The 24,476-nt window shown below is 36.9% G+C and overlaps 1 protein-coding gene across 1 annotated transcript in view; it reads right to left on the bottom strand.

The window, feature by feature from the left end:
* Positions 1–14,299: 14,299 nt before the first annotated feature.
* SEC62 (SEC62 homolog, preprotein translocation factor) overlaps positions 14,300–24,476 on the bottom strand; it is a 30,250-nt gene continuing 20,073 nt past the window's right edge. The window contains exons 6-8 of the mRNA XM_045851658.1: positions 22,705–22,765; positions 19,936–20,055; positions 14,300–15,885 (exon numbers count right to left, since the gene is read on the bottom strand). Of these exons, the coding sequence (XP_045707614.1) occupies positions 15,416–15,885; positions 19,936–20,055; positions 22,705–22,765 (651 nt within the window). The 3' untranslated portion in view covers positions 14,300–15,415. The remainder of the gene's footprint in view (positions 15,886–19,935; positions 20,056–22,704; positions 22,766–24,476) is intronic.

Genomic DNA, 24,476 nt, shown 5'->3' with positions numbered 1-24,476 from the left:
GACAATGTACAAGCAACAGCCTTACTGGATATACTGGGACATACACATTTTCTCTAGTACTAGAGAATCAGGGAGGAAAGTGTAACAAGATTGACAGATATTGTTAATTATTGAAGCTAGGTAAAGGGATACAGTTTCATTACTCAACTTGTACGTATGTTTGAAAATTTTGCAAAAGAAAATTTTAATACAAAAAAATTGGTGTTACAGAAATACAAAGGATTGTAAGAAATTACTATGAAGAACTGTATGCCAAGAAATTTGAAAACCTAGGTGAAATGGACAAATTTCTAGAAAAATATAATCTTCAAAACTCAATACAGAAGCAGAAAGCCTGAACAAACCAATAGCAGCAGATGAAATTGAAGCAGTAATTAAAAAACTCCCGACACACAAAAGTCTGGTTCTGGATGGTTTCACAGAAGAATTCTACAAAGCATTTAAGAAAGAACTAACCCCTACCCTTCACAGACTATTCCAAAAAATCCAGAATGATGGAAGACTCCCAAACTCTTTTTATGAAGCCAGCATCATCCTAATCCCAAAATCAGATAAGGACACAACAAAGAAAAAAAACTTCAGGCCAATATCACTGATGAACATAGATGCTAAAATCCTCAACAAAATCTTGGCAAACTGCATCCAACAGTACATTAAAAAGATCATACACCGTGACCAAGTGGGATTCATCCCAGGGATGGAAGGATGGTTCAATATTCACAAATCAGTAAATGTAATACATCATATAAACAAAAGCAAACACAAAAATCACATGACAATATCAATAGATGCAGAAAAAGCATTTGATAAGGTACAGCACCCATTTATGATAAAAAACACTGAGCATTCCTCAACGTAATAAAGGCCATATATGAGACACCTACAGCCAACATCATATTCAATGGGCAAAAACTAAAATCTTTTCCACCAAGATCAGGAACAAGACAAGGTTGTCTACTTTCACCACTTCTTTTCAATATAGTATTGGAAGTTTTAGCCACAGTTATCAGACAAAAAAAGGAAATAAATGGCATCCAAATCAGAAAGAAGGAAACAAAACTGTCATTGTTTGCAGATGACATGACAGTGTACAGACACTTCTCCAAGGAGGACATACAGAGGATCCAAAGACAGCATGAAAAGATGCTCAATATCACTAGCTATCAGAGAGATGCAAATTAAAACCACAATAAGATACTGCTTCACACCAGTCAGAATGGCCATTATAAACAAAGCAACAAACAACAAACGTTGGAGAGGTTGTGGAGAAAAGGGGACCCTAGTGCACTGCTGGTGGGACTGCAGACTGGTACAACCACTATGGAAAACAGTATAGAATTTCCTCAGAAAACTAAAAGTGGATCTGCCTTTTGACCCAGCAATTCCACTGCTAGGATTATATCCTAAGAATCCTAAAACACAAATCCAAAAGAACCTATGCACCCCAATGTTCATAGCAGCACAATTTACAATAGCTAAGTGTTGGAAGCAACCTAGGTGCCCATCAGTAAATGAATGGATCAAAAAACTGTGGTACATTTACACAATGGAATTCTATGCAGCAGAAAGAAGGAGCTCCTACCCTTTGTGAGAGCATGGATGGAACTGGAGAGCATTATGCTAAGTGAAATAAGCCAGGCAGTGAAAGACAAATGCCATATGATCTCACCTTTAACAGGAACCTAATCAACAAAACAAAGAAACAAGCAAAATATAACCAAAGATACTGAAATAGAAAACAGGCTGACAGTGTTCAGAGGGAAGAGGGGAGGGAATTTCAGGGGAAAAGGGGAAGGGTTTACAGGAACAAGTATAAAGGACACATGGATAAAAACTAGGGGCAGGTGAAAATGGGAGGGAGATGGGGAAGGCTGAGTGGCGGGGGGGCTGGGATGGGAGTAAAAGAGAAAATTGTACTTGAACAACAATTAAAATAAAATTAAAAATAAAAAATTTAAAAAAACCCCAAATTGGTGTTATTTCATCCTTAAATATTTGAAAAAAAACCTATGAAGTCATCTGACTCTGGAGTTTTCTTTGTGGGAAATTTTTTAATTGGATTAAATTTTTTTAGAAGATATATCAGTACTCACTGTGGGTGGTGTGGCTCAGTGGATTTGAGTGCTGGCCTGCAACCCAAAGGGTCACCAGTTTGATTCCCAGTCAGGGCATGTGCCTGGGTTTCAGACCAGTTTCCCAGTAGGAGGTACACAAGAGGCAACCACATATTGATGTTTCTCTCCCTCTCTTTCTCCCTCCCATCCCCCTCTCTAAATAAATAAATAAATCTTAAAAAAATAAAAGATATATCACTATTCAGATCTATTTTTTTCTCAAGTTCATTTTGGTTAGCTGTGTTTTTCTAGAGATTTGTCCATTTCATTAATATTATCTAAGTTCTCCTATACTCCTTAGGAAGAATGCTGTTCACTGATTTTGTGTGTGTGTGTGTGTGTGTGTGTGTGTGTGTGTGAAAAATTCCCTTGGAGCATTTCTGGTGAATCAAATTCTATACTTTTTACAAATTACAAGTGTGCATATGTATATAAATGTATAAATTGTGCTTTTTCTATTCAAATATGTATATATTTTCACATTTTAAAAACTCACAAATGAGGATGTGTCTTAAAGGACTGTCAAGGGTCATAATTGATTATCGTTACCTATGTGTAGGTAAATCTGGCCATAGCTGTCAGTATGAAAGTGAATGCAGCTGGGTTTCATCTGGTTACTGAGTATGTTCAACAGGATTGTTTACCACATGTCAAGCAATGCAGTTGGAGACAGGATAAACCGCTGATTCTTTCAGAACAGATAAAAAGAAATGTCAGGGCAACACACACCTATTACTAAACCTCTGTACCATAGCTTAATTTCAGTGTTTTTTTTTATTATTAGTGATATACAAAATAAAGATATGTTTTATAAATAATGGCTTCTTAAAATTAGTGAACTATGGTGGTGTATATATATATTCAGGGTAAAGACAGAAGAATTAGGCATCTATTGCCCACTTAACAGAGGGGATACCTAAAAACAGAAGGCCTCTGTGGGTCAGAATTGGAATTATTGGTTCTAGTTCTTCATGCCTCCTTATATGTATGCCTTTTGTCATGTGACTCTGTATTCCCTCCACTAGAGATAGTGAATATTTCCCACCCTCTGACTTTGTGACTTGTTTGGCCAGTGGGATTTATTGGGCATGGCCAGACCTGTACTTGAATGCCCGGGCTTATTCTCTTGTGTTTTTGCCATCACCATGAGAAGAGTTTCCCCTGCATGACTGCTGCCCATTTGGCCTGAGTGCAGAATGAGCATATGTTGGAGAGATCTGAGTTCAACCCACAGTAAGAAGTCAAGCTTGGCCAGGCTCACAGCTTGAAGCAAAACTACCTAGTCAAGCCTGGCCTAGGTAAACCAATCCACAACTGACTCATAGACACAACTGGCTGTTGTTGGGAACTTCCCTGCCTGGTTTCAGGAGCTGTAACCCCCCATGGCTAAAGCTGAGTGACTGACCTTCGGACCATAAGCCACTAAGGAGACAAAGCTTATCTCCCTGTCAGGGGTGCTGCCTCTGCTCCTTTTACTTCACCTTGCCTGGCCCCCAATGTTTGATTGGTTAGCCATTGGCAGGTAAGATTCCTCAAGGGAGGGACAACCTAAGACAGGCATGATCATGGAGGTCCCCAGGGAAGGACTTGGGGGCTACAGAAAAGGGGTACGGACCCTCGCCCCTAGGCTTTGACATAGCCTGAGTCCTCATTCTGTCTTCAAGAAGTCTCCTAATCTCCTGGCTGCCTTACTTCCCCTGCTTGACTTAAGCCTGAAACAATGCTGGAGGTGGGTGCAGCCTTGTGCTAGAAAGGGTGGGTTCCCTAGGGCGATCAGGCCTAAGAAAGAATATGTAAAATCCTGTGAAACCTGCTTTCTTTAGAATGTTCTCAATTAAATGATAAGGGTCCAAGCAGGAAGTGAGTTTGTTTCCCAAAGTTTTATGGCCCTTTAGCTACCTGACCCCGACTCAAAATAGGCCCTCAGAGTTCTTTGTATGTTATCTATTGTTTGATCCTTACTGCCTGATAATGATTAATGAGCTTTAAGTATACACCCTGTATTCCTATGCAAATTAAATCCAATAAAAGCTTCTCAAGGCAAGGGTCGGGACACTCTCCTCTTAAGAGAGTGGTTGAGGTGCTCCAAGGCTTGCTCTTCCCTTAAGAGAGAAGCCGCGCCGTTCCTTTTCCTCCACAGGACTCAGTAGTCCATGTGAATTTGTCTTGTATCTCATTCATAACTTTGTGGACACTGCTGGCCAGTGTCCGAGTCAGGCCATACAATTTTTCATTCCGGTCATCTACTTCATCTTACCCCTTCCTACCATCCAGACTTTCAGACCATCCATACCATGACCTCATCCAGACCTGGGATCATAAAGGCTTGAGCTAAGTGGGCAGCAGAATGGCAGAGTCAAGAGACTTTTTAAATGATTCAGTAGTAAAGGGACATTTTTGAAATAGAATGAATAAAACTTGATGACTGATTATAAATGAAGACCAGGGGTGACTGATTTTGTAGTTTGGCCAGTTGTTGCTTGAAGTCACTAAGGGGTGCAGCCCTGAAGGGATGAAGAGTAAAGTTCCGTATTGATACTGAAGTGCCCATGGGACTTTGGCCCAGAATGATATGATAATCAAGTCCAGAGCAAAAGATTTAGGATCACATTTGGGGCCAAGAAACAGTGGACTCTCTTGAGAGCATGTATATAATGATCATGGACCAAGGAAGGAATTTTGGGGGTCCCAACATTTAAGAGGCAGATAGAGGAGAAGGGGTAGCCGGAAGCAGAGAACTGGGAAGACAGTCGTATGGTGGTTGCTAAGGGAAGACTAAAGTTTAAGATGCTTGGAGGTGAGGCACTGCTGGCTTATGGTGATGGATGATGCAGAGATAAAGTGGAATGAAGGGTAGAAAGAGGCTATTTGGCTTAGTAGTTGGGAGAGGTTATACTTATCCATATACCTTACTACTTGTGGGTCTGAGCACACTGTAGGCTGAAGGACAGAAACCAGTGGAAGAAGCCACTGGAATAAATTCCTTTCTTACTTGATATTTAAGTTGTCCAAGAGTATGATTCTCACCTGGCTTTCTAGACTCAATCCTCAATATTTCCTATGATTAGGACAATCAAAACTCTTACACTTGCCACATAATGCCCCACTGTCTTTGGTTTTGTTTGCTTATGTTTTTTAGTCAGTATAGCCTTTGCCTGGAATATTTCCATAGGTCATCCTATTGATTCCACATCCTATTGATCCTTCAGGACTCCAAAACCATCTCAAAGTCTTTTTCTGATTTCTCAAAAGAGTCTGATTTCCTGACTTTAAAATTCCCAAAGCACCTTGTATCTCTCTTATCATCTCTAATCACATTATGCCTTTGAATAAGTTATTTGGGTTCTAGTCTCAATACTCCTTCTTTTTGTTGTAAGCTTCATGTCTGGGATTGTTATCTCTACAGCACTCACCCAGCACAAGGCTTTACACATAGGAAGTGCTCAGCAAATACTAGTTTAATTCACAATGAAGAGAACAGCAACATTTTTAATGGAGATTGAGGTACAATGGTCAGAAAGTTTGCAGGAAATTGCTCTTCTAGCCATAAATGTCCTCTCAGTGGATACTGGTGGCTCTGTTCGTTGAATGTTAGGTTAGGGAGCTAAGGAAAAGGAGCTAGCTGCACTCAGAGTCCCAGTCTGAGGGAAACCTCACGCTCATCATGTAGTTTTCTTTCCCGACCAGGATATAATTATTCATCTGTGCAAAGAAAATGAAGGAAATGCTGCTACATACCATATGTTCAAAAGTCCAACACAAAAGAGTACGTAAGATGATTCCATTTACAGAAGTTAAAAACAGGCAAAACTAATCCATGGTGTCAAAAGTGACCTTGGTGAAGAGGGAAGAAGTCAGGTGGCCGAGAGGAGCACCAGCCTTCTTGGTACTGGTGTTCTGCTTCATGGTCTGGCTGGTGCTGCATGGGCTCACTTTGTGATAATTCGCAGAGCCGTTGACTGATGATTTGTACACTTTTCTTTAAGTATGTTACATTTTATTCGAAAATGTTTGTTGTGCACATGTGCATTTAAAATTGATTATCCAGTTAAGCTGTTCTAGTAACAAGACATTAAAAGGCAGCAGCAAGGGGATCACACACATCAAAACAAGCAAGCCACCTTCTCTAAGTGCAGTTCTTGGCCATCTTGATCTGCAGGGGCGAGCTTATGTTGCTACAGGGTGGACTGAGTTTTATAGCACAATTCTGTTTGAAAAAACTTCTATAATTACTTGCTGTATCAAGAAAAAAACAGCCAACAGGAAGGAAATGGAATTGTTCTCAGCTGCATAGAACAATGCTTCGGGTTGCTTCCTCTTTGTAATATGATAGGTGGGGGCGGGGTAAACAAACATGAGCATCCTGATGGATCTTATTTTAAGCAGGGTTAACCTTAACTGTGATAAACACAAGACATTTAAAAGATAAATGAAATGCTTATTTGATATTGTCCCAGATGTGAAGGCTCTGAGCAAGGAAGTATTCTTTTGTTCCTTTCCTTTCTACTCTGACAGTTGGATTTATAAACTCCTAGAGGGCAATATTCCCAACTTTGGAAATCATTTTTGATGGTAAAAAGGAAACACAGGGGCCAAGTGATGGCAGCTATAAAACCCCTGCTAGCCGGTTAAGTGCTGTCAGTTTTCTCTTTTGCCTCCCCCGTCTCTGCTTCAAGATCTCTCTCAGAGCCCTGCAGCACCAGTGTTTTGCCTCTGGGGCACACAGCATTCCACTTTGTTGCTGCCTTACTCCCACCAGGCTGGAAGCTTTCAGGTGGCAGAGACTGTAGCTCTTGGGGAAGAAGCTGGATCTCCTTCTGCACCATGTTTCTTCTTGTGTCAGCAGAGCTGGTTGCTTGCTCCTTCACCAGGCTGTGAGCGGTTTGGGGGCAGGGACTAGGCATAGTAGGGACTCAGTAAGTGTTGGCTGAATGAAGAAAGAAGGGATGGTGGACCAAGTGGCCCAGTTTCAAGATTCTTCAGATGACCTGCCTCCTGAGTGCTGCAGAAAAGTGTAATAACTGCCTTCTGAACAATCAGTCCATGGGATCTCAGTCCATCTTATGGATCTCAGTGGCTTTCTTTCTGCCCTTACCAATCACCATGTTGCTCTCAATATATATAAGGTGGGGTAAAGAATGTGAGGTAGCAATGGTCCTGAAAACTTGAGCTTGTTTTCCAGGAGCTAGTTCCTGTGCTATAGGGAAATTACATTTGTAATTGTGCCTTGACATGGACAGAGACTTTAAAACAAACATTCCACGCTCCCCTCCTATACTGTTACTTAGTATGTCACTTTGGTTAGAATCAGAGGGAAGCACTAGACATCTTCAGAGTCCTTGCAATATGCTGTTTTAGGAAATAAAATTTGCAATCCATCCTTTGGAAAGAGACTAAGTGGGGGGCAGTAGAATGGAAGGTGAGGTAGAGAAAGTCTAGAGGAATGTGAGAAGTGGAGAACTTTGAGGCTTTTTTAAATTAAAGGCCAGTGAGAAAAAAGTTACTAAGAATGAGTTTCAATTTTGTAAATCTTGCAGACTATATGCAGCTGGAGAGTAAAGATGGGGATGTGATGTCTTCCTTTGTGCAGCATCCAACAGCTCTTTACAGTGGTGAGGTGTGACAGGCATTGTGTAGCCTCCCTATGTAAGTGCAGACTAGTTTCTACATACTGTATTTTTTGGACTATAAGATGCACCCCCCCCCACCAAATTTGGGAGGAATAATGGTTGTTAATGCTGCTGTTGAGTTCTGTTTACATTTACATTGGTGAAATATTATGTTATTTATGTTATTAAATATTTTACATTTTTTGCTTCAAAAATTTTTTCCTGTTTTCCTCCTCTAAAACCTCTTATGGTATGAAAAATATGGTACTTAAAGCTATTTTCCTCAGCTGTAGACTAATTTGCTTGTCAGTAATCTTTATTTTTTCTTTGCAGGGCAAAGGGCCACAACTGTAAGAGGTGAAGATGTATATTTAAAGATATCAGAAAGTTAATCATAAAATCTTCTTCTTCTAACCCCTCATATTGATCATCAAACACAATGTAATGTGAAATCTCTGTAACACGCATTGGCATATTCTTAGTCTGGGGTTAACATCAATCTACATTTAAAAGTTTGAAGTTGATGAGCAGAAAAACAATTTAATATCACAAGCTGGTCAATGTTTTGTTCTTTAGGAAAATGTTAATTCTGTGTATCACAGAACATGCTCTTTTTCCAGATCATCAGTTTTTGCATATTTGAAGTGCAAGGTATGTATGGTATGATCCCATTTATTTAATACCTTTCCCCACCTCAGTGAATGCACAGACACAGTCACACACAGAAGGGCTTAGAAGGCTATGTACGAGGTCTGTCCAGAAAAAGTCCAGCCATTGTTAACGTAATGAGAACAGTCTGTGTGACATTGATGTGACCTGGCAGCCAAGGAGAGTGGACTGGAATGTGCATGTGTGAACAATGATGACTTCACTGTACTAGTCAGTGGGGCCATTGAGTGAACATGTGTAGTGTGTGGCTGTCGCATTCAAAATGACTGAGCAAGTACAGTGAAGGATCTATATCAAATTTTGCATTAAGTTTGAACATTCCTCCATGGAAACTATTTGGATGATTCAGAAGGATGCAGCTGTTGGAAACTGGTGATTGGAAGCTTCATCATGTCTCCTGCAGGGTTTTCTGGTGAAACACCAAATCACCCAGGTGACTCAGCTCCATTACAGCCAGATTTGGCATCCTGCAACTTCTGGCTTTCCCCAAAACTAAAATCACCATTGAAAGGAAGAGACTTCAGACCATCTCTAAGATTCAGGAAAATACAATGGGGACAGCTGATGGTGATTGGGAGAACTGTGTGAGGTCCCAAAGTGCCTATGTTGAAGGGGATTGAGGTGTCATTGTCTTACGTACAATGTGCCTTGTATCTTTATCTTCTTCAATATATGACTATTTTTCATAGTACATGCTGGATACTTTATGGACAGATCCTAACTCACAGGAATTCAAAGATGGCATTAATGCCTTCTCTCTCCTGGTTCTGCTTTTTTTTCATGTTGGTTTTCTTTCCAGACAGGATCTGTCCATGTGGAATCAACATAGATATCAACATCTCCAGGCCCACATGGACCTTAGAATTCAAGATCCTGAGAAAGTGAGACGACTTGGGTCGGTGTGGATTGGGTCATGTGCTCTTTCTCAGGGCCAGTTGCCCTAATATGGAATGAGGACTTCTACAGAAGGGAAAGGGACACTACCTAAAGGAAGAAATTCTAGGCACACTATGTCCTGCACCTGTATCCCTCTCCAGACTCATCTCTTTCTCTCTCTCCACCCCCACCCTTACCACTCTTTTTTTGTTTTGTGGTTCTGCAAAGATGTGTACTGGTTGTTCTCTTCCAGAGCAGGGCACATGCCCACACAACTGTGGTCAGGTGTTGCTCAGTGCATACTTGAGCAGCTTCTTGATCAGGTCACATGGGCCAGCAGCTGGCAGTAGCTGCAGTAGTGCTTCAGGGCTGGCATGTCCAGGGTATTCCCCTTGGTAGATTAGGCCTGCCGCAGTCCCATTTATTGCTGACGATCTTGCCATAGATGAAGGAGGGCACAAGTATGATCACAGTGGCAGGACAGTAGTCAGCCAGCTGTCTGATCACCGGCCATGCTCCATGATTCTCCAGACTCATCTCTTTTCTAGCTGCACCTGAACTATTTTCAGTTCCAGGAACATGCCAGATTCACTCCATTGTCTCTCATTTTGCATATCTTGCTGCATTGGCCCCAAATAGCCTTCTTTACCTAGGACAACTTAGCCTTCAAGGTCTAATTTGTGACACGTCTGTGGGATGTCTTTCCTGACCCTCCCTACTGGGTGGGGGTTATTCATTTATGTGATCTCATAAGCATGTCATAAATATTGTTGACATCACACTACACTCTGTTGCACCTGTTTGTGTTAAGTCCCTGTCTCTCCCTCACTAAGCTAGATCCTTGGGTTCAGTGATTACATAATACTTGGCACACAGTAATAGCCCTTAAATGCTTGAATTACTGAAAAAAAAACTCAGTATGGATAAGATCTTGACCTGCTTTCTCCATTTATAAAGTGCACACAGAAAATTCTGCATTTTCATTTAGGAGTAAGATATAATCTATTTTAAAATAAAACCTTATAGGACACATGTAACTTGCTTATGAAGTAGATATAAGATGTGAATATTAATTACTAAAGTGTGCTAAATTAAGTATAATTGGCCTTTGAATATATTATAGTTCCACTTGAAATACTGGTGGATCTGACTAGCTAAGTCAGAGGTTCTTAACCTGGATTTCACAGACCTCCACGGAACTCAGGGGTAGAATTTAGAGGATATGTGAACATTATTTTTCACTAGGCTATAACTGAAATTTAGTATTTCTTTTCATTACGAATGCAGGCAACAACTCGAGTTTATTAGGCAGCAACTGTGGATTTGTCAATAATAGAAACCAGGTATTTTCATCACATTACAGCTGTTTGGGAGATCTCAATATATTTACGCTACTTCAATGTCACAGCAGTTTTTAAATTCCCTCCTAGATCTGGTTATTAAATGAACTTATTAAATGAACTATTACTGTATCACACACTTACATAGTTTTGATAATTTATACTTTAATGTAGTTTTCTCTGTAAGTCCCTGCATTTTATTTTCTGCACTTAAAAACACTTTTCTAAGCAAGGGTCCATGGCACATAACCATTGAAGTGCTCTAGGCATTCACTTCAAAGGAAATGAAACCCAAGTGTGATGGTCTGACTGAGGAGAAACTCACCCCACCTGCCCACCCCAATGCCATGCTAAGACTAGAGATTATAGGCCTTTTGGACAATCTTAAAACTACAAAGCTATGAAAAGATGTTCTCTTTGACAATTTTATCTGGATGGAAAAGCCATGCAATTTAAGTTCAAAGGGTCTCTGGACTAGGTCGGAAAAGTGGACCTACTCAGAAATTTGCAACTAAATGCTGCAGACATTGGTTTATTAAGAGCTTACCAAAGAAGAAGAATTTCTTTGTGTAGTTATCTACGTGGATATGCACTAGAGCAGGATTTCAGCTATTGGAACCCGTAGGACATGCTCAGTGAGGTTGCAAGATCCTTTCTAATAAATTTTGGTAATAAAGTCTGTCAAAGAGGTAAACTCCTCATTGGAAATTCTGTTCTTTTTAGTTTACTAGTCTTGGTTCCAATAGGAAGCAGACAGTTCTTAAGATACTTTGAGGAGATATTATACAAAGATGTGTGGGGTAGGGGACCCACAGGAGGAAGCACAGTAGCTTTAGCAACTCCATGCTAGTAGCAGAGCTGGCATCATCCCTGGCCAGAAGGGAAGAGAACAGGGAATGGGAACTTGAAGTAAAGCAGTGAAAGGGAGTTTGGAGGTGGTGACCTCTGACTGCTGACACAGCCCCACTGGGTAAGAGGCAGAACAGACACCCTGACCACCCTCAGATCTCCAGCTAGGGCATTCCATGGTCAGACCCACCCAGAAGTCACAAGGCACAGAGCCCACTGCTATGGTTCATTCATCAGGCTCACGAGGCAGAACATAGAGTTGGAGAGTTAGAGATAGCCAGCATGTCTAGCAAATCCCTACCATAGCACTTACCACACTATTTAATGGTCCAAGAAGGCAGAACTCTATTTTTTATTCATGGCTGTGCCTAGCAAAATTCTGGCACATGGTAAGAGATCAGTATTACTGAATAAATGAGCAAAGAACTGAACTATTGCTGAAACAAACAGTAAAAGCAAATTATCTACTGAACACTACTAGGAACTAAGTATTTACTTTCAGAGTGGACATTTAAAATGTTACAGAAATAGTGGAGTATGATTCAGCAATAAACTCCATTCTGTGGACATGTCACAGCACTCTAGTATAGTTAAGTACAGTCGATCCTCATTATTCGTGGATTCCATGTTTGTGAATTTGCCCACTCTTTAAAATGTTTTGTGTGTTTTCATGGTCATGTGTCCAGTGGTGAAAAATCTGACTTGCTCAATGTATGTGTTCCCAAGTTGAGGTTCACAAGGTGACATATCAACTTGTTTCAGCTCTTATATTAACGAGTGTCCTTTGCCCTATTAGTGTTTGTGCATTTGTGTTTTTTTTTTGACAACTTTGCTGCTTAAAATGACCCTCAAACACAGTGCTGAAGTGCTGTCTAGTACTTCTAAGTGAAAGAAGACTGTGACATGCCTTATGCAGGAAATACATGAATTAGATAACTTTCATTCAGGCAAGAGTGTATAGCTCTGTTGACTATGAGTTCAATGTTAGTAAATCAACGAAACAGAAAGACACCTCAAACAAAATTATATATTGTTGGTTGATGAAAATGTGACTAGAAACTCACAGAATAGCCTGGGTATTTGTTAATTCCATTTTGGTGGTGAATTTATGGAACCTAACTACCATAAATAATGACAATCAACTGTACTTGTTGTTTCCCAGTCCCTCATAAAGATTAAAAAAAATTCAATTTACAACAGATAGATGATTTTACTATAGTCAGCAATTAGTTGGTACTTAAAATGTAAAATCAGAATGGGGGAAAAGCAATAAAACTCATCAGCACTGCATATTTTCAATGTGCTATATTCAAATTTATTACTTTCTGAATGATATTTGACTAAATCCAAATTATTTCAATTAAAATTGCCTAGAAGGCCCTACCATATGAAAACTAAAAAAAATCAATGGAGGGGAAAAGAAAAACAATCTTTTTAATCCATTGATTTTTAAGAACAATCACAAATGCATTATTCTTATTATCTACACTCAGTTGGTAAATTTAATACTGCTTAGTTAGACCTATTTAAACTCACTCCATAATAAATCCTTTATGATCCCCAAAACCTCATGCGTCTATTTTCAGTAGCATGGCAAATTTTAAGTTCTTTAAAAAAATTCACTGTTTCATTGGCTAGTGTAAACAATTCATGCTCTGGCATAAAAATATTTAATATTAGCCAACAAAGACAGCCATCAACTGTTAAGGGATATAATATGGGCAGCCTTTTGGTTTTTTCTATTTGTTTAAAGTGCACAACCTTGAATAGTAAAAGACACTGAGATGAAATTTCTAATTCACTTTGTAACCATAGTAAGAATGACATTTTCCTCCAGGGATCACCAGATATTTATAAAAATCTGTACTAACATTTTATAATGCATAAACATCAATAAGAAACTGACTTTCCTGTCAAGCACCACATGTCTTTAGGATGAGACATAGTACATATGTTATAAAGAGCTTTAGGATAAATATTGAGTGCCTGGGTATTATCATAGCAGTAAAGTTTGTAAATTTTATTTCTGAAAAACACTTCTGGTACCATTACCATACCCCAAAACAGGTACTAATGGTGCTGGGGGTTAAGACGCTCTGAAGCTATAATTATGCATCCCTTAATGTGGAAATAATGCAGGAGAGCTCTGAAAATGTGAGGGAAAATGCCCATGTTTAAATCAATAAATATTTATTAGGAGAAAACTTTTAAAGATTTCACTTATTTACTTTTAGAGAAAGGAAGGGGAAAAGAGAGGGAGAGAAACATGATGTGTGAGAGAAACATTGATCGGTTGCTTCTCATACAGACCCTGACCAGGGATCAAACCTGCAACCCAGGCATGTGCCATGATGGGGAATCAAACCAGTGACCTTTCACTTTGTGAGATGATGCCCCACCAACTAAGCCACACCAGTCAGGGAGCTAGGAGAAAACTCTTTTAAAAAACGATTGCAGCCTTGATAGAATTGCATTAATACCAAATAGCCACATTTCTGTCCACTTATAAGAACTACTATAAGGAAGCAACAAAGCTAGGTATAATAAAATGTGTCAGTGTACAGAATTAGAAAAATTTAACATCTTTAGTCAAGCACTTAAATAAGAAATAACTTAAAGAAAAATACTCACACATGCCACCTATTTCAACTACAAAGCAAAATGCTCTCACTGTGGCTGAAAGAAAATAATTTAATACCCATCAGTTTATAAGAGTATAACTCCAAAGAATGATTATGCTCATAAATAAATGCAAGATTTTTCCAAAGACTTATCACTAAGATGTGCAACATATAAAATCAAACTGCAAAACTAGCTCAAAGCAATTAGAGTCCAATGGTTCTTTTAAGTTTTCTTTTATGCTCTTTATTTTAAATTGATATTTTAGAACAGTAAATTATCTTTCATAGCAGTGCCTCCTGGTCTGATAATACAGTACCCCACTTCTGAATGCAGAGATTTAAGATAAATCAAAATGAACATTAAGGCGTACAAACAGCTACTTTAAGTCTGTTCTTATTTAATAAGGATCGTTTTAATTCATTCAAATACATGGAATGTTGGCACAAAACTTGAAGCTGCTATAGAAAGATCACAGCAGCAGATGTTCTGTGGGTTATTGAAACTTCAATTTCTCTAAAAACACACCCTTAAATGGTCTTAATTTTACAAATTTAAGTGTTAAGAAAATGTCTAAATAATAAGTAACAATTAAAATAGAATGTTTATTTGTAAATTATATACAGAATACATTTTACTTTATGACAAGGAAATGGGGAGAAGAGCCGTCGCCATCCAACCACTCCTGCCTGCTGTGTCTGCTGCAGATGCCATCTTTCTCTGAATCAGATGTACACACCAGTTTGGATTTCCTAAGTTGGAACAGGAGGATTTGTAGCTAAACTAAAAGTGCTGTTGCAGTTATTCCTAGTTGGCTTGTTTCCACAAAATGCTTTTGTACCCTGTTAACTTAGAATCTTAGAAATTTCCCGGGATAATTTTATAATCAATAAAAGTTAACTATCAAAAACAGTGAGTTTAAGCATTTCATCTCAAAGAAATTGTGAAATGGCTACATAACTATACGTAATCTGAAATGTTGGTGTTTCTTTTTTTATCCCTTTTAGTTATTTTGATTAGCCTAACAGTAAAAAGCCATATGACTATAAAAAAATGCCATTAATCTAAATGTCATTCTGGAAAGTGCATCTTTGACAACTATCAAAATGAATGAGACCTACTTACTGTAAAATTATCAAGTAGATAAAACTTATAAATGGCTTTTGACTGTACCAATAATAGTATTCTATGAAATGAAGGACTGAATAGTCCTTAGATGTCAAATACATTTCAGTAAATGGATTTAAAGAATGCTACAAATGTCATGTGTACATTATGATGATCAGCCAACATAGAAAATCCAACTTCTTGCACTTTTTTAGTCCCAAAATTAGGCAGATTATGATTTTTCATGTGATGATTTAGTTGTTTCTCCATCATTGTCATCTTCTTCCTCCTCTTCACAATCCCCATCTGTTTGTTGTTCCAGTTCCTCTTTTGTGATCATTTCAAAATCATTCCCATTCCCACTACTGTGTTGGGATCGGTCATCTTCCCTCCTGTCACTGTCTGTGTCAGAATGCCGTTCTCCGCCGGAGCCTTCTGTTCCATGATTTCCTGGTCCTACTTTCCCTTCCTCATCTTCCTTTTTCTCACTGTCTGACTTTTCCTCACTGTCGGACTTCTGCTGCTTTTTGGTTTCAGATTTCTCATCTTTCTTTAAGTCTGCTTTTGGTCCTTTATATTCATGTGTGTACAGGGGTCTGAAGGAGTCGATGAAGCCCACGTCAGCAGTCAGATTTGGCAAGAACCAAAAGTGGTGCCTTCCTCCAGTTATGAGCCAAATGATGAGAAACAGAATGCAACGAGCTGTGGGGAAAAAAATTCTCTAATTGAGTAACTAATTGATTCTGATAGCGGGGGATATTTGTTGATCCAAAAACTGGGAAAACATTCAGTGTTATTATTTATCATATGCACTTTATACAATTAAATCCTGATTAGTTTAGCAGCTATCACAGTATTCTAGGCAAAGAGCATTCTGCTCTGAACTTCAGGGCATAATGCCACTCAAAAAATTACTTTTATGATTTTTTCAGCTGGGTGTTATTTCAGAGATATACATTAGGATTTATGCATTTTGCTATGTTATAGTTCAATAAGCATAGCCATCAAATGGACATTTAAGTGTGCATAAGACCATCATATAAGACAAATGAAATAAATGTGAGTAAGGAATGAAGGTATCTTAAGAAGCCTCTACAAAGGAAAAAGCAGGGCTCCATGATGATTTGCCTAAACTCTAAACACTTTAGCCATTGTAAGGCAATTCCTCCATAAAAAACACATTACAAATTATACTTTTATGGCCCTGGCTAGGTATCTTATTTGGTTAGAGTGTCATCCCCATATGCCAAGTCTGTAGGTTTGATCTCTGTATCAGGGTACATACAAGAAGCAACCAATGAATGAAAGCATGGGTGAGTGGAAAAAACAAATCGATGTCTCTCTCTCTCTCTCTAAAATCAATACAACACAAATTTTTAAAATTATCTTTTATTACCCTATTGGTATAAATACAAATATAATCCTGCATAGGGTTCATTCGTCTATGCACGTATACCTATTATTACTTCTGATTTTAAAAGGAATGAAAATGAAAATAACTTCCATGGGTCCAAGGCCATGTGCCTACTCTGCCTGAAACATGAGTCTTCTAAGTAAAAACTTTTGAACAATAAAAGAACATTTTCCTAGACACTCTAATTTTTATTGTTTTTTTGGGGGGGGGTTAGAGAGAGGAAGCGAGAGAGAGAATGGATTGAAGAGAAAGAGAGACAGATTTGTTGTTTCACTTATGTATGCATTCACTGGTTGATTCTTGTATGTGCCCTGACTGGCTTTCAAAGCCGCAGCCTTGCTGTATTGGGATGACGCTCTGATCAACTGAGCCACCCAGTCAGGACTTCTAGAAGTTACAATTTTTTAAATCAAGTAATTAAATAATGTCTTCTTTTTAAAGTACCAACCCTCTCCTAATATTAGGAAACAATACAATGGTAATGAAAGCCAGGTCACTTAAACAAAAAGGGTTTGTGGTTACTTTTAGAGCAATATATGACAAAACTGTGGTTAGTAAATGCAAGAACTAGAAAATTTTAAAGTTTATCATAATGATTTATCACAAACACAAAACCCAATATTTCACATAGTTTTCTATTAATTTACCAATTACACAGAGTTCAGTGATTTTCCTATTTTTTAAGTCATAATAATTATGTGAATGTTATCAACTAGTCAATTTTGACAGGGTCGCCCCCCCCAATTACAAACAATTATATCACTGTTTTCATGTAAGGCTTAAAAGAAGCTCATGTATGCTTCTTCCGTTATTTTGCTTTGGATAAATAAAAGGAAATGGTTTTAGCTGCTTTGACTTTTATAAGGTAGTAATTTCTATTTTCACAAAAGAACATAAATATTCTGAAAGACTCTCTATACATTAGTATGTTGTGGTATAAACATGTTTGAAATTGTATTTTAAGAATTCCACTAATAAAAAAGTAATGAATGCCTTTTTAGGAGGCTGTGTAACTTTTTCCCCAAATATAATTATGATGCTATGATATAGGCTTTTTAGGGTTGGAAGACAGATGATTCATAATACGAAATACTGCCTCAAATTTGTGCCTCATAATATAGAAATGGCACAAATAAAATATAAATTCTCACCATATCTAAACTGGTATAGCAGAATTCTAACATGTTTTACAGTTTTCCTCTATGTGACATTAGATTACCTATGTGGTGTCAATTACCAGGGGCAAAAGGGGAAGAATCATGAGAAACCACTGTGACATATATTGATTGTCATACAGTTTCTATACTAAAAGTGACAAATTTAGAAAACTGCCTAAGGACTTACTTTAAATGGCAATATTAGTAATACATATTCAAAGTACTACCAAATACAATTTTGACCAATATATGTAATACTTCATAGGAGAACATAAATATTCAGTTTACAATTGGGCTATAGATCAAAATGATTGGAAAGTATGTTTGGAATTGCATTTTCTAACAAAAACAACAAAATGTGGGGTTTATTTTTCTGGCTTAATTTTAATATTATTTAATGCACAATACTATTTAAACCCACAGTATATTTAAAATTAAGAAATTACAGAAAACACAACTGAAGAAATAGTATTTTAAAGAGCAAAACAAGATAATAAATAACCATAAACTATTGTGAACAGTGGTTTAAATAAAAGATAAGCATGTAGATTAATTTTATTCCGTGGAATTAAACCTTTGCTGAAATTTTCAAGGGTTTGGGAATTGGTGCCAGAAGACACCAACTTATATCTAACGTCAGACTGAAGTTTATGGCTTCTCACTCTTGATACTCTATCACAAGTTACCAGCTTCACAGTCTCAGATACTATTTCTTGGCCTACAAACTGTGCTCTGTTACATACAGAAGCCTCAGGGGATTTTTCTCAAGATTACTAAGCTAGAGGAAGGGAAAAAATGAAAGATAGGTAGGTGAGAGTCAGAAATTTGAGGAAAAAAAAGAGGCCCATAAACATGATGACTTGAATAAAAACACTAGATGAGGATGAGCTCCTGGGCCCATGGATGGTGGCACCAACTCAGGATAAACCATGATGTCCAGGATGAAGGGATGTACAGAGGGAAATCACTTAGGGCTGTAAGAGTAATACTTTATAAACGTAACAGCTTATTTATTTATTTATTTATTTATAAGGATTTTATTTATTTTTAGAGATGGGAAGGGAGGGAGAAAGAGAGAGAGAGAAACATCAGTGTGTGGTTGCCTCTCATGTGGCCCCCACTGGGGACCTGGCCCACAACTCACGCATGTGCCCTGAATGGGATCGAACTAGCAACCCTTTGGTTTGTAGCCCATGCTCAATCCACTGAGCTACACCAGCCAGGGCTAAACGTAAGAGTTTATTATTACAGAACCTCAGAATAACATGCACTCACTTCAGATACTCTTGGTGAAATTATGTCCTCTAATGTGGGTGTTGTTTTTAATTTTTATACAGACTAGGATTTCAAGTAAAATTATATTTATTGGAGTATTTCATGGTAAGTAACATGCTCACTGTAAAAAATACAAACAAGTGTAAAAAATAACATTAAAATTATTCATAACTACTACCACTATTTATATTTAGGTGCATTTCCTTCTGGTCAAACCCTCCTTGGAATTATTCCATTAAAAAAAAATCTTCCTAATAGGCAAAATCCATTTCATTATCTTAATTTTATTGTTTGATTACTAGTGATGAGCATTTTTCATGCTATTTTAATCACTTATTTATAATCTCCTCTTTTGAATTGGGTTTTTATAACGTCTTATTGTTCATTAAGAAAGGCATCCATTACTTATGTTTTCTTGTTTGATTTTTAAAAAACATTTTAGAACTCCTTAAAGAATCTAGAATTTATTTTGGTACATGGGTACAAATTGATTTTTCCTAATGGCAAATTGATTGTTTAAAGTCATTTATTAAACATATACATAGAATTTAAATAGTTAATACAAGTTTCATTTGCCTAAAGCCAAAATATAAAAATATTATATCTAATAAATAAACCACTGTAAAAATATTAACATCCTTGTGGTAGCTAAATTTTAAAGCATATCAATGTGCAGATTAAGTCATAATTAAATCATTTTTCTTCAGAATAGACCAAATCTAATCAAGTAGATATACTACTACTGAAAGCCTGAGTCAGATTTGGGATAAAACCCAAAAAGTAGGACTACACACTGCTTGATTTGCCTACATTAATTTTGCTATAAAGTTTTACTGAAGCTCCAGACTACAGTTTTAAATGCTCAGTATCTACCTTACTGAAGTCTTTACTAATAATAATACTTACCAACAGCAAGGAGAAGAATGCTGGCTACAAAACAGCCTGCACCCACACTGAGGTAATAAACACCTACTCTCATTTCTGCAGGCCAAAGGGGGAAGAGGGTGGCTGCTATCACCGCAATCACTGGAACAAGAAATGACAAAGTTACACAGATAACTTTTAGATTAAAATTTTAAATGGTTTGGTTGAAATAACAGTGAATATATTCCTTGGGGGGAACTGAAACATAAACATATTGAAATATATTAAAAATTGTCATTTATATAGGTAAAAAGATGGTCAATTATCAGCTATTTCCCACAATTCAACATTTTAACTACTGTTCTTAAATCAGGTTAGGATTTTTCTAGTAAGAATTACATATAGTTAAGTGGAAAGTGCAGTAAAAAAATGTGAAATAGTTAGCTCCTTAAAAGATGCACTGCTACTGGTTTCCAGCAATGTCTACTTTATTTTTTGACTATAAGGTATCTGTCTACTGAATAGGGGAACTTAAAGAAACAACAACCTAACAATAAAACTTAACAACAAAAAAAATGACTCCACAGATCCTCCTTGGAGATTCTGATTCTGGAGTGGATCTTGGACAGCTACAGACTGAAAAAGGTCAGTCACCAGGTTGTGACCTTTTTGGGATAGGCTCAGAAAAATTCCTATTTCTTTCCCAAAGTAAAAAATTGAATTAGACCTGTCCACAACTATACAGAAAAATCTTCAATGACTAGGGTTTCAAGTAAAATAACATTTGTTGGATTTTTTTCATGGTAAGTAACATGTTCATTATAAAAAATACAGATAAGTATAAAAAATAACATTTAAATCCTTCATAACCACCACATGATTTATATTTAGGTGCATTTAGGTGGTGATACAGATGGTTTTTGGTAGTTCAGGAAAGGGTATACAAGCATCTTCAGGTTTTTTTTTTTTAAGTACAGTGGAACAACATTGAACAATCATAAGAAATGAGAATTCTGATTATTAGGTTTTTAGAGCAAAAGAGATCAGAATTCCAATTCTAGATAATGTATTTTGCTGTGTATAATGAGTACTTTTTTGCCCAAATTTTTGAGGGAAAAATAAGGATGTGCATTATACATGGGTAGTACTAATTTTGTATCTGTATAAATGTTTGTAATTCTTTCATTTATGCTTATGCATTAAAAGTGTAACTCTAGAAAGCAGTAACGATATCTGTATGCAAACTAATACCCTGGAGTACAATAATTGGTTTTGTTGAACTTACTGCAAACTTGAAATGAAAGCAGTTTCTAAAACAATAATCTAAATCTAAAAAAATACATAAATAAATAAATAACTGAATTAAAAATTAAAATGAAAGTTTTTTTTCCTGAAAGTTTGGGTCAAAATGTGGGCACATACTATACACGGCAAAATACAGTACATCATTTATGAGCTAAGTAACCCTGGGCAAGCTATCTAATCCCTTCAAGGCTAGGTTACTTTATATTTAATATGTGTCTGTTCCCATTTTTTAAAAGGCTGTTGTAAGGATGAAATGAGACAATGCATATAAAATATTTAGTGAAGTTATTAGTACATAGTAAGTGATCAACAGTTATTGGACATTTGGGTTGAAACTGTTGAGTTTCAATCTTAAGAATTATTTTGAATAACATCCTATGATACCTTATTGATCAAGCTTATTTAACTGCTTTTTTTTACTCATTAAACCATTCCCCCAACCCCCAAGAATAACACATACTCATCGTTAAAAAAAAAACCAAACCAAATAAAAATAAAGTAAAAGCTATAAAGTCAAGTTTTTATCCAATTCTTGGTCTACTCTCCAGAGGTTAATTAGTGTTATGTTTATTCGTACTCCCAGAGACTGCATATATAAAATTAAAACTAGCTACATAGATTTTTTTCTATATTAATAAACTTATAATATTCTTATCCTTTTACAATTTTTTTTCCATTTAATTGATTCTAGATATCTTTCTATCAGTACATCCTATCTAAATCTTTAAGAACTGGATTGTATTCTAGTGGGGAGTTTCACCATTTTCCTATTGGAGGACTTGAATTATTTCCATTTTTATCCTATTAAGAGACAACAGTGCACCAAATACCAAAGTACATGTACATCAGTGCAACTGAGCATGTACAGCAGAAGATAAATTGAGGTATAATTATTAGGTCAAAAAAGACAGGCATTTAAAATTGAAAGATACTTGCTTATTACCCTCCTAAATATAATCTGAGAAATTTGGATTAGAATAGATTACTGTCAATGCACACTTCTGAATAGATCCTTTGTGCAACTGTATTATGAACAGCCAAGGGATAAATTCCTAGAAGTAGAATAACTGGGTCAGTGTATATACATTTAAAATCTGAAAAGGTATTGCCAAACTGTCTCCCAAGAAAACGAAAACAATGGACATACCATCGATTATTGGACAGGGTTGGCTTTTCCCAAGTGTTGGGCCTTCACTAAGACGAGGCACTATCAAACTGTAATTCTTTTCATCACTGTTGCTTTAATTTGTATTTATGAGTGTGATTAAGTAGCATTCATAATTACTGGTCAGTGTATTTCTTTATCTGTGACTATCATTACTATTTTCCTATCAGGTTGTTAATTTCTTAATTATCTTTGCTTTAATGTGTTGCAAATATTTTCCTCATTTTAACATTTATCTTCTGACTTTAAAGCATACTTAAATACACTATTTTATGTTAAGTATTTTTCTTTATGGCTTCTGCATTTTAATTTCCTTTCTAAATTTTAGAGGCTATACTTACCAAGAATTAATCCCATGACAAAGGTTTTAAAGTGAACTGGGTCATAGATCCACACAAATACCTAGAAGAATCAAGAAACCACAGTGCTTTCGGTTTTAAGGTCACATTAGAAAATTAAGCTTAATTCTGTATTTTAGATCTTCTACAGGAATAACTTCCAACCTCTTAACATGAGATTTCTTTTTGAGGCAAATAAATTCCAAAGACCTTTCCTTCAGTAGTCATGTTTCTTTTGGTATCCATTCGGTTAGAAAATTGTTTAAAACAACTATAAATTGGCACTTAAATTTCTACATACTTACATGCTTTTAACAATTTGTTCATGTGTATAAACCATTACTCATTCAACCCGAGGACCAAGAGTTGTACAACCTTTTTGTCCTTTTATGGACACTGGCATGAGCAGAACCAGTCTGGGCTAAGAGCACAGTTAAATAGATTCCAGCCAGGCCTATTACAGATCCAGCAGCTCTCAACTCCACCCTGTTCTCTGTCACTGATGAGATACAAAAAACCATTATTAAAGATCATGCTTAGTGAACATAAAGATTCTGTGACTCCTTGCAATAACTTCATTGCCTACTTCTCCATGGAGGGTCTGTAGCACATAAGTTGAGAACCACTGCTTTAAAGCTAAATTTACTTTATAAAACAGAAATTGACTTCATTCAGGAAAATCAGAACTCTGCTTAATCATCATCCATAAAACTTCTAGATTTATCTCTTAATTTCTATAAAAAACAGTATTCTTCAATTTCATGGTTCCATTTTGGACAGAACTCTTTGTTGTCTTTTGACTTGGTTCCACTTCCAACATTGAGGGTTACATTCTTTTTTTAAACTCTGCATATTTTCCGTGGAAATCAGATCCACAGAGATCACTTCTGCAAGTCAGCATTCTAAAAAAATAAGTTATTAAAGACATTCCTCACCTTTGCAAGTTTGAAAGCATGCTTCTTTCTACAGAATAAAATCTAGCCTTTTCAGGAATGCAAGTACCCATGGTGTTGCTCAGACTACTTCCTTTGCCTAACAGATCTATAATTCCTTCCCAGTGCTCGGCAATGTGCCAGTCATCCTTCGAGGCTCAGCTCAAGTGTTCAGGATCTGCAGAACCTCCTTACCCTTTCTTGAGTAAATTAGCTATCCTTAATTGCTGTTCTCACACTGTAACACTGTCCCATGTTTAAAAGTTGGTATGCTTGCTAGACTATAGAGCTTCTAAGAAGAGAATTTTATCTATCATGTTATTCCTAGGATCTATAAAAATGTCTTGGCATATAGCTGATGCTTTATGTCTAAAACTGAAGGTATTTGAGCTTTCGTGTTCAGAAGATGTGCAGTCTTCAATTATGTGGTTCTTAAGCATGGGCTCACATCAGAATAACCCTGGGGCATGTTATACAACACACACACACACACACACACACACACACACACACACACACACACACACACACACACACACACCAGACAGTCTCATGCAAGTGTGTCTGGAATGAGCCTAGGGCATATGTTTTCTGAAAAGCTTCCCTAGAATTTCAAGCTCATAACTCCCAGAATTGCTACTTTAAATACTCATATACTACTGTTGTATTAGATATAGAAAGAAAAAATAATCTTGCAATTCACAACAATTCAATGGCCAGTATATAATTAATGTTTTTGTACTGGTTTAATGACTGAATTAAACAGTCTTCATGGAAGGTTATTGCCACACATATTTCCCATTACAAAAAAACAAAACAAGACTATCTCCTTGAGTAAAGCAT

Source organism: Phyllostomus hastatus, unplaced genomic scaffold (genome assembly GCF_019186645.2).
Source record: "Phyllostomus hastatus isolate PE091 unplaced genomic scaffold, TTU_PhHast_1.1 phas_contig_86, whole genome shotgun sequence".
NCBI classification, from domain to species: domain Eukaryota; kingdom Metazoa; phylum Chordata; class Mammalia; order Chiroptera; family Phyllostomidae; genus Phyllostomus; species Phyllostomus hastatus.
Note: the sequence above shows the minus strand (reverse complement) of the source record. Positions and strands in the feature narration are given on the sequence as shown.